This window comes from Aptenodytes patagonicus, chromosome 27 (genome assembly GCF_965638725.1).
Source record: "Aptenodytes patagonicus chromosome 27, bAptPat1.pri.cur, whole genome shotgun sequence".
NCBI classification, from domain to species: domain Eukaryota; kingdom Metazoa; phylum Chordata; class Aves; order Sphenisciformes; family Spheniscidae; genus Aptenodytes; species Aptenodytes patagonicus.
In genome coordinates this window covers 2,602,752-2,617,805 of record NC_134975.1, presented here as the reverse complement: position 1 = coordinate 2,617,805, position 15,054 = coordinate 2,602,752, and the positions used below count along the sequence as shown (strand labels likewise).

At 56.4% G+C, this 15,054-nt stretch overlaps 1 protein-coding gene across 1 annotated transcript; it reads right to left on the bottom strand.

Moving 5' to 3' along the window:
- Positions 1-1,386: 1,386 nt before the first annotated feature.
- On the bottom strand, positions 1,387-14,959 carry PA2G4 (proliferation-associated 2G4). The gene is made up of 13 exons (XM_076360556.1): positions 14,837-14,959; positions 11,859-11,987; positions 11,121-11,226; positions 10,823-10,892; positions 9,563-9,655; positions 8,772-8,835; positions 7,084-7,162; positions 5,969-6,047; positions 5,506-5,639; positions 4,780-4,874; positions 4,159-4,286; positions 3,663-3,716; positions 1,387-2,791 (listed from the first exon to the last, which is right to left on the bottom strand). The coding sequence occupies exons 1-13, from the start codon at positions 14,922-14,924 to the stop codon at positions 2,726-2,728; spliced, it is 1,185 nt and encodes a 394-aa protein (XP_076216671.1). The 5' UTR covers positions 14,925-14,959; the 3' UTR covers positions 1,387-2,725.
- Between the last annotated feature and the right edge of the window lie 95 nt (positions 14,960-15,054).

Below are 15,054 nucleotides of genomic sequence, written 5' to 3'. Positions count from 1 at the left end.
ACTGCGGGGAAGAGAGAGGGAGAGGAGGGGGCTGCGTCAGTGCCGGCGCCGGCGGTGCTGGGGCCGCGTCCCGCCCGTGAGCCCGGAGCGGGCCCGGCCCCCCCCCCCCCCCGACCCCCGCGGGGGCCCCGGTCCCTCCCCACGGACCCCCCCGCCTTCCCCCAGGGCCCCCCCCGCGATAGGCCCCCGCTCCCAACACGCCCGGGACAAACCCCCCCCCCCCGGGCACGACCCCCGCCTGCGCCCCCCCCCCCCCCCCCCCCCCCAGCCCCCCGCACCGACACTCCCGGCCCCGCTCCACGTCCCGGTGCAACCGAGACCCCCCGCCCCCTGCACCCAGGGACCCCCCCCCCCCCCGTACACCCCACCCCCCTCCGGGGCTCCCCAGGCCACAGCGCGCCCTCCCGGCCGGGCCCGGCCGTTGCTGGGGACCCCCCGTTGTTGGGGGGGGGGGGGGGGGGAAAGGGGGGATGAGGCGCCATCGGCCGCCCCCACCGCTCACCTTGGCCCTCATGGCGGTGCGGAGGCGCCGCGCTCAGTCCCGGCGGGCGGGCGGCGGCGGCGGATGGAGGCGGATAGAGGCGGCCGGCGGCGGCCCACAAGATGGCGGCAGCAGCGGCCGAGAGAGGCCCCCGCCGCCCGCCGGGGCCTATTTATAGGGTAGCGCCCATGTCCCCGCCCACCCCGGCGCGGGGCACGACGGGAGCTGTAGTCCCCGCCCCCGGGGGCATGGCGGGAGCTGTAGTCCGCCCGCCGGCGGCCATTTTGCGCGGCCCCGGGGGAGAAGGCCCGCGCCCCGCAGGCCCGGTGGCGGCGGGGGGGGGGGGGGTCCCCGCACGGCCGGCCCCGGCCCCCCCGGCCCCAAAGAGCAGAGCCGTTCCCCCGGCCAAAGGGAGACCTCACCAGCAAGTCTATTCTGGGGGGGGGGGGAAAAAAGTCCGTTACAGAATTCCTCTCGGGAGTTTCCGCTTGTCAAAATTTTTTAACAACTGGGTTTTTGTTTCTTGTACCGAGAGGGACAGGATTTTTCTTTTTTTTCTTCAAAGTAGGAAATTAAATAAACCTCCAGCGAGTCTCCGTGGTTTATAAACCTGGACTACGAGAAAGGTCAGCTCTGCCCGTCTTCCACAGAGGGCAGAATATTGCTTAGAAACGCTGAAACGTTCCTCCTGGGGAAGGAGGTTTCTTTTTTCGCTCGAGGTCACGGTTACGCCGTCGGAGCTGCCCAGACCAGACCGCCAGCGGCGCCAGCCCTCCCGCTCCGGCCAGCGCTGGGCGAGGAGCCCGCGTCCGTCCCGCGCCGGCCCCGGGGCCCCGCCAGAGCTGGAAGGGTTCGAGAACAGGAGCAGAGAAGAGATGGAAAAATTCAGGGGGGGGAAAAAAAAATAGTGCATCATTTATTCTCTTTTATTGACTTTGGTAATATTTGCACGTGTGGAGTTTGGGGTGGAAAACCCAGATCTTGGCGAGGAAGCATGGTGCCTGCGGAGACGCCCGGGAGCGTTTTTAAAGGCGAGAGTTTTTCCCGAATTCAGCTACAGCGGGGAATAACCAGAGAGCCGGTCAGCAGGTATCGGCAAAAAAACCTCACGTTCGACTACATGTAATTCAATCGGCTTTTTTCTTTTTTTTTTCCTTTTTTTTTTTTTTTTTTTTAAAAAAGACTTACTATAAAAGAGCAATACCCCTGGCCGGACTCTAGCCCGAGTCCGACAACTCCTGCCGCGTTTCCCCCGCCTATCGCCAGAGGAGCGCGTGCGGACAGGAGACCCTCTCCAGAGCCGCCGACGCACGTGAAAGAGCGGAACGCGCTCACGGGCCATGGAAACCAGCCACGGGGAAGAATAAAACTCCCCGGGACACCAGGGAATTAAAAACCACTGCTGGGTGGCGGGCAGCTCGCCTGCCTCCTGCCCCTCCGCAGAGCTGTCGGGCGGGGAACGTCATCTGCTTCCGAGCAGGTTGGACAGTCAATTTAAAAACGAGCTCGCCACAGCGGCGTATTAAAAAATAGAGCGTTTATACGTAAATCAAGGCAGAGACAGAACAGAGTAGACGGAACAGTCTGCAGTTTCACAGGGGACATAAAATTTGATATTTTTCCCAATTATAAATGTACAATCTAGAGGCTAAAAGAAGAGAGTGAGAAATCCTCTGCCCCCAAGGCAACGGAGAGGAATGCCCACGCGGCCGGGAGGAGCCGAGGCGGCGCAGCGAGGCAGATCACCTTACACCGTCCACGCGTACCATAATCACTAAACACAGGGTACTTTTTCTCGGGCGTAATCGGCTGTTTGCTTGGTTTGGTTTTTTTTTTCCCTCCAAGAAAATCTGTAAAGGGAGAAATTAAAAAAAAAAAGGGGGAGGGGGGGAAGGAAAAAGAAAGCAGGCAGCTCTCTACACTCCCTCTCTCACTGGGATTGGCTGAGTTGTTCACGTCTTCAACAAGTATGGGTATTACAAAAGGTTAGAAAGAGTGGATATAGACTAGCTTTTACTCCTGATTTTATTTTTCTGCTTTCTTTTTTAAGTAGTCTGAAGTGGCTGAGAGAATCCTCCCTCATTGGCAAAGTCAATAGGAGCTGGTTGTAGTCAGTGGGAAGTCCAGACTGTTTGTTGTTTGGTCGTAAGAGACAAACAGTGCTAGATTATTTTGCTTCTGTTTTGGGGGGAAAAGGGGCGAGTGTGTGTGAATTGGGTGCTACATGGAGGGAGCGGGAGCTGCTCAGTCGCCAGCCTCGTTCTCTTCCGCCGTCTCTCCCGTGGTGGCGTTCTCTGCGTTCTTGGAGGCCTGCGGAAACAAACCCACGGCAGCCGTCAGAACGGGGGCTCGCGTGGGGACCACGCACGGCCGCAACGCTGGCAGCGGGTACGACGCAGCCCACCCGAGGGACCAAGAGGAGGCCCCTTCCCAGGAGGCTGCTGCTTCCCCAGGGCGCTGGTTTTGGTTGGGGTAGAGTCGATTTTCTTCCCAGGAGCTGGTATGGGGCATGTTTTGGATTTGTGCTGGAAACAGTGTTGGTAACACAGGGATGTTTTCGTTATTGCTGAGCAGTGCTGACACACAGTCAAGGCCTTTTCTGCTCCTCACCCCACCCCACCAGCGAGCAGGCTGGGGGGGCACGAGAAGTTGGGAGGGGACACAGCCGGGACAGCTGACCCCAACTGTCCCCAAGGGATATCCCACACCATATGGCGTCATGCTCAGCATTTAAAGCTGGGGGAAGGAGGAGGAAGGGGGGGACGTTCGGGGTGATGGCGTTTGTCTTCCCAAGTCACCGTTACGCGTGACGGAGCCCTGCTTTCCTGGGGATGGCTGAACACCTGCCTGCCGATGGGAAGGAGTGAAGGAATGCCTTGGTTTGCTTTGCTCGCGCACGCGGCTTTTGCTTTACCTATTGAACTGTCTTTATCTCAGCCCACGAGTTTTCTCACTTTTACCCTTCCGATTCTCTCCCCCATCCCACCGGGGGGGAAGTGAGCGAGCGGCTGTCTGGGGCTGAGCTGCCGGCTGGGGTTAACCCGAGCCAGGGGAACACCAGGGTGTTCCCTAAGGCAGGCTGGGAGGCGAGCCCAAAACGCGACCACGCAGGACCCATTTGGGCGCTGCCGATTGCAAAAGAGAACGTGCCACTAATCCCCACAAAACGTGGCCAAATTACCTTCTTTTTCTTCTTTTTCTGGGTCTTCCGGCTTGCAGAACTTTGTAGAAGGGCCTGGAGACAGGAAGGAAACATAAGAAGCCAGAAAGCAGACTCCTTTTTTTGACAGCAGATAAAGAGAAACGTCTTTAAAGCAGAACGAGCACCGCCAGCCACCGAAGGAACGGTGGTTAAGTCCTAAGGGGCACAGTGATAGATGGGGAACGCCACAGCCTCACACCCTGCCGAGGCACGAGGCCTTGGAGCCAGCTGTTGACTTCTCAGCCACCCCTAGGAAAGGGCTGGGTGTCGTTACCGAGCCACCAGAGCTGATGCTTGATGCAGGAAACAGGGACCCAACCTGGTCTTAAGCAAATCTTTTCCTTTTTAAGCTCACGCCTCAGCTCCTACCCTGCAGAGTCTTCCGGATTTACTTCCCGCCTTCACCCCGAGGGATGCAAAGACAGGGTGACCCATGCGATGTGCAACGTCTATTTATTATTATTTTTAAACCAACCTTCAGTTCTCCATCTTGCACCTCAAACTCCGACTTGTAGAGTTCCGGTTCAAAGGGGCCGCTGGTTATCCTCATGGGACCGTTAGGCATTAAAAGCACTGTGAATTTGAACTGTGCAACGAACTCTCCTGCAAGACAGAAACGGGCGCTACTACACCACAGCCCCCGCGTATCCGACCCACTAGGTATCTCGGCAGATGTTTCCAACCAGATGATTCGACTCCCGTGCCATTCCCACACCATCACTGCTAAAAAAACATCTCGCAGGAACTTCTTAAACCTAACACGGCCAGGGCAAAAACAATTCCTTCAGCACCACACCCCCAAGCCTGCTCTGTAAGCAAGCCAGAGAGCCTCAGCCATCAACCTCTCCTCCTGCCCAGGAAACTACTCCACAAAAAATTTCATCTCATCACTGGAACGACTCCAAAACAAGATCCAGAAGCCGATGGGTAGCGAGCTTCCCAGAGGATAAATACCAGGGCCCTTGAAGCGCACCTCTGGTATTTATACAGCGACAGAGTCAGCACCGGTCTCGCCAGACTCCGGAAGCGAGCGACGGTTGTCTGCTGAGCGCCCGGTCCACACCCGGCTCCCAGTCCTCCCACCGCCAGCACTCACCTTCCTTTTCGTAGAGGACATTGAAAGGCTGGAGCAGCTCGTGTTTGGCGCATTCCACCACCCCCATCCTGGCCTTCTTCTCATCCTCAAATGCCCTGCGGAGGAGACAGAGCCACACCTGAGCTCAGGCCCTTTCCCAGAAGCCAGGTTCCACCCCACAGGTTTCAGAATTGCCCCGGGGTCAGGCTGGAGACTTTATTCACTTGCATCCCCCTTGCCCTGGCAGCGTCGTGGTGCAGTGACAAAGCAGATGGCCAGAGCAGGCAACTGCCGGCTGAACTGTTACCTCCAGAGACTGGAAAAGGCAAGTGGATTTAAGGATGAAGAGAGCCTGTCAAGCGAACGCTGTTTCCTTAGTTTGAGAGTGCATCACTTACAAAAATTGATTGGAATTGCCTCGCCTCTGCATGCTGCACCCTGACACTGCTTTCACCCCTCTCTGTTTTATTTTAAACGCGATTCCCGGCTCCCCACCTGCCACGCGAAGCACAGGAGATTCTCAAATCCTCGGGCTCTGCCTGGGATTCCTGCTTAAGCCCGTAACATCCTTCCTCCACCCACTCCTAGGCTCAAATACAGCAAAGCCCAACGTAAAGCAGCAAAGGCTGCCTCCTCCCCTGTGACAGGACGGTGAAGCAAGTCGGTTTTGCTGCCAGCATGGTCTGTAAGCTCACGCAAAGCATCGAGCTCTGAACGCGCAGGGAGGCCATGAGTAAGAGCAAATACCTGAGAGTAAATGGCATAGTATCAAAGCGCCTCTCCACCTCACTGAAAAAGGCACGGGAGGTTTTCATCTTCAAGCCATACTGTTTGGAGGGGTCCCTTTTGTAAATTGTAGTTCTCTGTCCAGCATCCTTTGCCTGAAAATGCAAACAGAGCTGAGAGACCGGGAAAGCAGCGCAGCGCTTCCTCAGCCAGATTAGCCAACCGCCTGCATGCGCCGGGGCGTTCACATCGGACAAGCACCGTCCGTACTCCAGCACTGTAAAGGCGCACCTCAACTTTTTGGATGGAAGAAGTTCCACCCAAAAAGACACAGTGATACCCAGGCAACAAGTATTCCCCGGCTGGAACTGGCACCCACAAGGATGTGGCTGTTAGCACCACTTGCTGCTGCCGACTGTTCTGAAACGCGGCCGCTTTGACCACACGCACAGAGGAACAGCAGGGCAAGAAACACCGGACTCACCTTTCCCTCTCCACTGCTGACGAGAACATCAACAGCGTAAACTTCATGGACCTCAAATTCTGCTTTTTCATGGTCCTTCCTGGATGAAAAGAAGTTTGGTGAGTCAAAGAATGGTAAATAGAGAAGACAAAACCTCCTACACAGCCACAGTACCTCAGACAAGCCCACACTGGGCTTAGCCAGCGAAGGTCTGCAAGCGCAAAGTGGTGCTACAGTGACCAGGTCCCTGACCAGAAGAGCAAAAGCTGGCACGGAGGACGAAGTGGAAGATTAACAAGCCAGGCAGCAGAGCTGATCAGTGACAGGCTGGCAGAGAAAAACGACGACAAGCCAGTGCTCCTCCTGCCCGTGACAAGTAGCTCCATCCCCGGTAAAGGGTGGGAGGTCTCAGACATTCAGCACCAGCCCTTTGAACTTGCGGTCACGTCCTAGGCAGGCCAAGAGCCCCACCACGCCTGGTACATTGCTACGCCCGAGAACTTGCAGGCCAAGTGCTGGATTTAAAGCCACTGAGCTCCAAATAGCCAGCGTGAGACCCAACCCCGAGGGATCCCTGAGGGAGAGGAGCTGCTGGAACAGAACGGAATGACATATCCAGCTCATTAGCTCCAAACCATCCTGAGATGCTATTGACAGCGATCACCATCCAGTGGGCTCCTGGCAACTTCTGCGAGACAAACGACAGGTCTTGGCACAGCTCCTGGTGAATTAGCATCCACCGCTACAACTAGCAACAGTTGGTTATTTTGCTGGCAGCCTCCAGCAGACTCCTTCGAGAAACTGGACAGAAACCAAGAACGCTCGCAGGTGCCAGCGAGGAGCCTCGTGTCCGTGACTTCCAGCCTTTCTTTCTCAGAACAACCCCCAAACGCAGAGCCACGCTTCACGCTCACACAGAACGGACAAGAAGATATGGGGCTAACAAGCTACGAATTTGCCGTACTGGGTCGGACTTCAAGAGGCCATACAGGGAGCAGTCTATACCCCGGTTAAATTAAACATACCTGCTACATCCCCCACTTGATACCGCAGCGAGAAACGGGGTCACCATTCTGGACCTAGTCACACCCCTCCCAAATGCTGCTGGAAGCAGCAGCCCCAGAGGTGATGCTCACTTTTGCTGGTCTGTAGGGTTCTGGATGATTGTTTTCTCTCCATCGATCACATGCTGTTTCAGCTGGTGCGACAGCATCCCTGCCGCGATAAGAGAATCCATTAACACCTCTGAGCTGCAAACCAGCGACACAGTGACTTGCATTATTAACACTCCGGGGCCCGGGACTGCAGCCCTCAGCTAGAGCGAGCCGTAAAGCAAACGGTCACCGGCATTAGCACTTCCTCAGCTTCCCTCAGTCGCGGACCGCCAAGTGCATTAGCACAGACACGGAGCTCCCCAAAGCCCACTCTGACTTCAGCAACGCTTCCTCGCCAGCGAGGAGGAGCTGCAAGCTCCCGCGAGAGGAGCGGCCAGCTGCCGAGCCCTTTCCAGTACCGCCGCTTCTTGACTAGGCACGTGCACTACACCAGCGGGCTGTAACGGGCTGGAGGTGAACCCGCAGGCACGTGCGACCCACCCTCGGGTGTTTTCAAAGATGCCAAATTAATGGAAACTTTCAGTCCTTTCCCCAGTACCTCGGCTGTACAGCACTCAAAGGGTATTTTTTTGGGGAGGGGGGTTGCTTCACTTTTCCCTTCTGCCCTACAGTTCACCTTCAAATCGAAGTCTAGGAAGAGGTACTCGCGGCCATTCCTGTTCCGCTCCCCGAGCCCCCAGCCCAGCAGGGACAGTCGCATGTCTCCGTTCAGGAAGGACGGCTGCTGCTGGCGGGAAGGGAACGCACAACCCCAGCCGCCAACAGCTCCGTTTGTTTTCATCAACTGGGGCCTTATGCTGCTGCCAGTGCCTAGATAATTACGGCACTTGACTGTTTCCAAAACAGTGGCTGCTTAAACTCCCTTGACAGTGCGAGCGGCCGCCTCCTCACTGCAGCTGATGCCATGTTTTTTCACAGAGAAAGGAGCAAAGCATTGAGGAGACCCACAAAGCCATCCCACACAAGGAACAGGGAACCGATGTTCCGAGACTGGGCTAAGGCGAGCGAAGAGAACGAGCCAGCTTTAGGGTATTTCAGGAAATTTAACTAATAATGGACCAATTTAATTGTGGCTGAAAGAACCACTTGACAGTGATGTCACCGATTAGGAGAAAAGCATCTGCGTGTGCCAAATGTCAGGCTAAGCTCTCTCGCCACCTTTCAGACAAGAAGCCAGTGGTCTCATTTCTACCAGAAGCCACCCCAGAGCCTTCCCACTCGCCCCTTTATCAACGCTGCGAAGAGAACGTGAATCAGTTTAGAGCTGTAAGGAAGGAAATTACATACCCTGCACATCTACGGGCTTCTTTTGCAGTGGCCCTTGCATTACAAACAAGCTCTGTTATGTATTCGCTAAAGGGGTTTTAACTACGAGTGGTCAAGTGTGAAAGCAAAGGGCCACGCGATTTGCCCAAGGTCAGCAGGAAGTCCACGAGCCAGGACACTACCTACCAGCTGTGGAAGCCCACGTCTATTGTTCCTAGATTAATGCATCTTTAAAAATAAAAAGAAAAAAATAGAGGAAGGAAGAAGAATCTAGAGAGTTTTGAAGGGATTTTTTTTTTTTTAGCCGAGGCCGCTGCATTTAAAAATGGCACGTCTAGGACTCGTAGTCATTAAAAGTTTCCCAGAATTTGAATAGGGCAGCTCAGGATTTAGCGTGCAGCTAAAACGCCGCTACCTCCGATCAGCTGCTCCCCCGTCCTTACCTTCAATCGGCGTGCAGTGAAACGAGTGGGCTATTTTGTTCCATGCGTCTGTCACTTGTGTGTTCTGGATGAAGAACACATGAAAACACATTAAGGATGTAACATTCAAGCCACAAGCATGACAGGTTTTTTTAACTCGACAGCGTTCTGTAATAAAACCAGCAGGTTTTCTAACCGACTGGTGCTCTAACACCTCCAAGAAAAGGAGAAGCGGTGTCAGGCTTCCATTTTTAATCCTGTATCGACAAAACCAACATGTAACATGAGGTCAGCTCAGCGTCCCATGCTGCACCCAGTGCCTTCTCACAAGCCATCCCTCTTTAAGGGATTTCAGTAGGAGCTAAGAGCGACACGAGTATGTTTGGAATAGTGACACAGCGACAAAAGAGATCGCCTACGACTGCTGCGGCGCCCGAGCACCAGGCGAGGGAGAGGTCCAAGTGGGAGATTTAAGGGAGCACTCTTTGGCGGAGTTGCTGTGCGTGCCCAGCTGCCTTCAGCGAGGAAAGGACCGAGGCTCCTCTGCGAAGCCACCGTCGCACAAGGAAGAGCTCGGGTCCCGCAGGGAAGCCAGAGCTGCTGACAGAAGAGTCACTGCCACCCGCCCCAGTGTCCGGTGCTCACCCCAGCAGCAGCTCAGCTGTCTGCAGACAGCTGCTTCCAGATTCCCCACATCGCTGGGCAAGGACACACGCTTTTATTTCTGCGCACGAAGCGTGGCACAGGCAGCGTCTGCACTTGAGCTCCTCGCCCCGTGCCCAGACATACCTTCCCCCGTATTAGTCACTCACCTGGTTTCCAGGCTTTACCAAGCGCAGAGCAGCTTCAGCACAGAGATGAGCTGCCTTGATGACATCAGCTTTACGGCCTGACACAGGGTTTTCCTGGAAGAACAGAAAAATAAAGGCTTTTTAAGGTACGTTCCCTGCCCTCTTATTAGCAAGAACGCTGTTCTGAGTGTCTACAGATGGAGATTCTCTGTCGAACCAGACACCCTCCCCCCGAGTGAACGGGGAAATCTAGCTCAGAGGTGGAAGGGCTTCTGGCTCCACAGCTCAATCATTAGTCTCTCCTCCATTAAAAGAACAGATGAGTATCAGCCACAACCAAATTGCCTCTCTCACGAGTTTCAACAGAGGCACCCTAGTACCAGCGCATCACTCTCAAAGACTGAAAACAGGACAAGACTCTCCTGTAGCCAGAAATGTTGACCGGAAAGATTTCAATACACTTCAAAAAGACTGGGGTTTTTTTTTTGTCTTCTCCCCATCAAGTCGTTCAGACACAGCCACTGGAGAAAAACCATTCCCAAGACCCCACACCGCCACCCTCCTCCCAGGACTACAGCTAAAAATTTGTTCCGAGCTTACGCGACAACTTTACGCACACAACAGTAACTGCCACCGCATGAGCGTGGCTTAGTGTCACTTCCAAAATGCCCGACCAAGCCACGCGTGTCACGGCGGTGTCCTCGCCAACACGTGCCGGGGCTGTATGCCGCGATCAGCCCCGAGTGAGAAAAGTCCGTGCTGGCACGTTCAGGCAGGAGAAGCGGGCAGCAGGGACTAGTTTTGGGGTCCGAAGAACAAGTCGCCCCTGAGCTCAGTTTGCAAAGGTGAAGGCAGCGACTCCCAGCAGCGCGGTGCTCGGCTCCCTGTCCCTCGGCCAGTAGAGGGGGCAGCAAAACCAGTCTGCCCAGTCTGCCCCGCGGCCCCAGACACTCTACATGCGAATAACTCACTGCAGCGCCACTCACACCGGGTTTGTCTCAAGTTATTTGTAACCTTGCAAAATTGTACACGTTGAAACAGCGTGTCAGCCCTCATTTTCCAGAGGACTGAATAGTTTTTAGGAAAGGGACGGTTTTCACCCTGTCACTGCTGTGACACCAGACCTGCGGCGCTTCTGTGAAACAAAGCGGACGCCTCTCCGAGGCCCCGTGCCGCTGCTGCCTTTGGAACCAGGGGCACCCCAACATCAGCTTTTAGCCTCTCCTTTAGGCTGCACGTACAGCAGCAGCGGCAAGAGGCACCACTCCATCGCAAACCTACCTTTGAGGCGTCTATGACAAAACTGTGTGCTACATTCGCTATGAAGCCATCGACATGGACTCCCAAGTCACTGCAACACAAAGAGAGTTAATTACAGGTGGGGCGTCACGGCTCAGGAAACTTGTGTGACTTCTAGAAGTACCAGAAGACTCAAGCATGTTTCAAGCGCTTCACTTGACTAGCTATTAGATTCTTTAATTAGCCACGCCGAGGAAGTATTTAACACATCAAGCAGGATTAGAAAGCAAAGCCCAGATGCCAACAGTAAACCCACAAGAAGTATAACCAAGACGCTTACATTTTGACCAAGTCTCCGTCTTTGAGGATGTAGTCTTGGTCACTCTTCAGGGGGGAGAAGTGACAGACACAGTTATTTACCGATATACTCGTTGGGAAGGCAATACCTACAAAGGGGAAAAAAAAACATTCCATGAAATTGTGCAGCCTCACGCCCGGCACAGGCAGCAGCCCCGCCACTGCGGGTCGTCACTCGGGGTTTTGAAGCGCTGTAAAATGCCCCATGACACAAGTCTCTAGCCAAAGAGCCACGAGGAACGCAGCGCGTGGTCTGCTCCCGCACCGGCTCTCCTTTCGCCCAGGCAACGGCCAAAGAAATACATCTAAGGCGGTGAGACACCTGCAAAAGGGACCTCAAGTCTCCAGAACAGAAATCAGGGAGCTCTGGGTGACACACTCGAGTGTCACACAATTTCCACGGCAGCTACAGACCAGCGATAGATAACCGTACCGCAGCTCTTCCTGAAGGGAGGACACTGAAACAAGAGTTACTTTGGACAACAACGTGGATGACTGGGTGCATTGAAACGGGAAGCTGAGGTTCATCAGTGATGCTTACTTACCAGCAGGCCAGGCAGGAGGATTTGGGTTAAAATTGGCTTTCTGGGAACAGCAAACTATTTCTTACACTAATTAGCACAGAGTAGCGCCTTCTGTGCTCTTGCCCATTCACACCAGCCACCCAGAGGGACCAAAAACCATGGCCACGCTGAAAAAAACTCTTTGGAGCAGGCCTCACCTTTTTTCATTTCTTTTTCCTTCTTGAAAATCTTGCCAGTCTCTTCCATGATCATGGCATCTCCCTTCTCGCACAGGCAGAGAACCGACGCTCCGGAGTTCGCCTCTTCGACCACCGCACGCAGGACCCCTTGATTCAAACACAAGACACGGAGCTGTTGAAGCATGTTAACGATAAACAGCCTTAAATCTAACACCAACCCGCATCACACGGCACCGTGGCGGAAAGATCTGTTTGTTTCCCCGAGAGGGAACAAGGCTCTGGACTCAGCTCTTCACCAAAAGGACCGTGGACAGGCAGAAATCCCACTTTAATTTTCACTTTGTTTTCAAGAACGTTTTCACAGAGAGCGTGAGCAAACGAACGTACGCTGGGGTTTGCGCAGGTGAAGCGCCGCAGCTTCAGACACCTGCCTGCGCAGACCGAGGTCTGTCAAACAAAGCAGCCAAGCAGAAACACCGCTCTCCCACATTCTTTCTGGAGAAGTCAGAGCTACAGAAACAGGTTTGAAAACTACTCGAGAGACGGGACGCGCAGCACATCAAAGGAGCAGGGGCCACTGCTGCGGACGTGCGGGACCAGAGGTACGGAGCAGCTGAAAGACTTTGCCAGGCACAAGAGCTGGCAGCGACGCAGGACCAGTGCAGCAGAGCCAGTTACGTTAGTCCCTCACTCTGCGGAAACGTGTTTTAAAGGTAACCCACGTGCTCCTGCTCCGGCCTGGCAGCTGCCAGCGCGCTGCCTGGCACAAGGAACTCCACACGCCTCGCTCCACGCCGCAGGTCAGAAGAAGTTTTGCTGCCTGCACCCACTTTTGGCCATATTCTAGTGCCCACGAGTCCCAGCAGTGTTTCGGTTCCGCCGTAGAGGACAGCGTGCCTCGTGCTTTATAGGATAAGGGGGGGAAGGAGTGTAAAAGTGGCGGCTTTGCTTGAAATACTGCAGTGACATTCGCAAACACACCTCGATGGCGTTACAGGAGCAGGGGCCCGGGGGCTGCTGGAGGAGCCACATCTCGACGGCCTCCCCACCAGTCCGGGGGCCGAGGCGCTCCGGCTGTCGCCAGTGGACCCCCGAGCTGCTATTTCCCCCTCTCTCCAGCTGGGACACTTTACAGGGAGTCATAAAGCTTACCCTGAAATGTTTTTGGATCCTGGGATAAAAGGTATCCTCACAGTTTCTCCTCGCTCTGTGAGCACATTGTTTTTACAAGAGGCTGTTCTGTGAAGTGCCTCTGTTGGGTGGGAGTTTCTGTAACCGACGGCGTGTGTTCTAGATACAACAGCAATAAATATTTCGGAAGTGCTGAAGGGGATGTTTACGGGCAGGCGGGTTTTCATAATTTCTTTGACACCGAGTAAAAACCTGAAGTCCTTCACCTGCACGACGAATTAAATTTCAAATCCCTTCAGTCACCTTTCCATGCGCCACAAATAATGACAAATTGGGAATATTTTTAAGCAGAGATAAAACTCTGATAAAGAGACTTTCAGTGGACAGCAGGACAGAGAGAGGTGAGAAAGGAAATGTTAAAACAAACACAGTGCAAAGATAAACGGAGAGCTGTGCTCATCAGAGCATTCACGTGAAACCAAGCAGCAGACAGCGCGATAGCACTGACCAAGGAACACCTACTAATTGTACTCTGGCCTTCCACGGCGCTTCGTTTAGGGAATTAAAAGCACTTTATATCATTAACAGCACCTCGCTCTGACAAGGCCCCAAGGCATTGTGAACTTTTTGACACAGTTCTGTGTTTGCTCTTCCCAAACGTGCCCGCACCACCCGTGAGGGAGAAGAGACGCTGCGATGGAGCTGCCTTTCCCCCATGGGAAGGGAGGCGGCCCCTCCGCGCAGCCAAACTCGGGGCACACCGTTAAATCCCGTTTGCCCAGCAGACGGAGAAGCCAAAACGGCGACCTCCCTTCCCAAAGGGGAACCCACATCGCTGCGGCTCTCGGCCCCACGTCTCTCTCTCCTGAGCTGCAGCCCAAGTTACCGTCAGGAGCGATGACTTAAAAAGAAGCGTCGAAGTCAGCAACAATTAGTGTGGGACACGCCACTACCGAGGCTGTTCGCAACGCCGGGAAGACCTCATAGAACCGGTCCAGTTAGCTCTTTAAACGGCTGTCACCCTTCTCAAGGGGCGGCTAACCACCATTAGATACAGCGAAAATAAAAAAAGTAACAGCAAAAAGGAAATAACGCGGCAGGGGAGGGGGGCCCCCAAAGTTTTAGGGGTGAACAATGCCTGCCCCAGCCCCGCGGCCGGTAGCAGCCCCCGCCCAGGACAGCCTCCCCCGGGCAGGCCGGGGCTCCCCGCCGAGGAAAGGCGCTGCCAGGGCCGAGCCCGGCGCTCCCCTCCTCCCGGGGGCTCGCCCCGCTCCCGTCCCCGCCACCCACCGCGCCGCGGGGCTCGGCCCCCGGGAGCCGGGGGTGCGGCTGCCCTGCCCGGCGTGGACGGGGAGCGGGGAGGGGGGGGGTAAAGCCCCGAACAAAAGAGCGGAGCGGGGCAGCCCCGGGGCAGGATGTGGGCAGCGTCTGCGCCGGGCCGGCCCCGCCTGGCCGGGCCCCGCTCCCGGCTCCCCCCGCGGGAGGGCGGGCGGGCGGGCGGCCGGGGCGGGGGGGCTGCCGGGGGGCGGCAGGCCCTGCCCCCCCCCCCCCCCCCCCCCCCCGCCGCTGGTGCACGTGGGGCGCGGAGGCCACGTGCCGGCAGCGGCCGCCGTGCGCGGCCGGGGCCTGGGGGAACCGGGGAGCCCCCGCCGCCCGGGGTTAACGTACGGCCGCCCGCCCCCCCCCCGCTCCACCAGCGTGCGGAGACGGCCGGGGGGGGTAGGGGGGCCAGGCCTCGCCACCCGCCCCAGGCCCGCCGCCACCCCCCCACCCCTCCCCGACTCACCGGGCGCCCCCGGTCCCCACCCAGGCCCGGTCCGGCGCCCCCTCCCGCCGCCCCCCGCCCGGCCGCGGCCCGCACTCACGGTTGGCGATGTCCCCCCCCATCTTGTACTTGGTCACCACCAGGTCCTCGGCGATGGTGAGCTCGGCCGCCTCCTCCTCGCCCGACATGGTCGGAGCCGCCTACGCCCGGCCGCCGCCGCCGCCCCCCGCGCCGCCGCCGCCGCCGCCGCGCTGAGGAGACCCCGGGGAGCGCGAGCGAGAGAGCGCGAGCAGGGCAGGAGCGCGGGCTCCGTGCGGG